The 931-nt window shown below is 55.5% G+C and overlaps 1 protein-coding gene across 1 annotated transcript in view; it reads left to right on the forward strand.

Moving 5' to 3' along the window:
• Positions 1–459, forward strand: part of EMH_0098580 (uncharacterized protein) — a gene marked incomplete at both ends in the record, with an annotated part of 886 nt that extends 427 nt beyond the window's left edge. Inside the window, 3 exon segments of the mRNA XM_013493991.1 lie at positions 67–176; positions 180–261; positions 361–459. Coding sequence (XP_013349445.1) covers positions 67–176; positions 180–261; positions 361–459 — 291 coding nt within the window.
• Between the last annotated feature and the right edge of the window lie 472 nt (positions 460–931).

Here is a 931-nt window from a genome sequence, read left to right on the forward strand (position 1 = left end):
GCATTGCAGCCTCCTGCTGCTCAAGCACCACCAGGTCCCTCGAGATCCGTGTATATTCCCATGCAGGAGATTCCTGGATTGCCACCGGGTGCTTCTGACGCATCCCGCCTTTTACAGGCTTCGAGGGATGAAGATGCTGCAGCTTCTGCAGCAGGAGCTGCAACAGCAAGCGCAGCAANCTTTTACAGGCTTCGAGGGATGAAGATGCTGCAGCTTCTGCAGCAGGAGCTGCAACAGCAAGCGCAGCAACAGCCTTGCCAAGTGCTGAGACGTCATCTGCTGCATCGGAGACATCCGTAGAAGCCACCCGCGTGGGAACGCCTACCCTGACTAGTTTATTAACCCGTCCAAGAATTGCAGGTACAAGTCCAGCAGCACCTGCTAGAGGTGCAGGAGCAGCTGGTGGAAGAGGAGCAGCAGCTGGTAGAAGGGCAGCAGCAGCTGCTGGAGCTGTTGTAGGAGCTGCTGGAAAAAGCGTAGCAGCTGCTGGGACAAGAGCAGCAATTGATGCAGCTGGAGCAGGTTCCGCCACACCTGCTTCGGCAGTCCATAACCTGCTAGTGCCGCCGAGTATGCCAATCGAAGCTATGCTGGAACACCCGTTCGTGCGCCTGCCGAAGCCAATGGTGCTTATGTCCACGAGTTCAATTTCGGTTGACTTAGGGCGCGCAGTGGCCTATCCGATCGGTTTACGGTGCGGCGTGCCGCTGCTGCAGAAAGCCCATGAGCTGCTTTCGCAACAGCGTTTGTATCCTGACCAGATGAAGTGGTTGGTGAACGTAGTAGAGGATCTGATAGGGCACATGATGCACTACGAAAGGCAAGACGTATCGACAGAACGGACATATCGTGCAGTTGACCGGTTGGCGATTCGTTTCCTTCTTCTCGATGCGGTGTTGTCCACCTTCTTAGTTCTTGAACAGACGCCAGA

The sequence above is a fragment of the Eimeria mitis genome, genomic scaffold (assembly GCF_000499745.2).
Source record: "Eimeria mitis Houghton genomic scaffold, Emh_scaff10001, whole genome shotgun sequence".
In the NCBI taxonomy this organism is placed as follows: Eukaryota; Apicomplexa; class Conoidasida; order Eucoccidiorida; family Eimeriidae; genus Eimeria; species Eimeria mitis.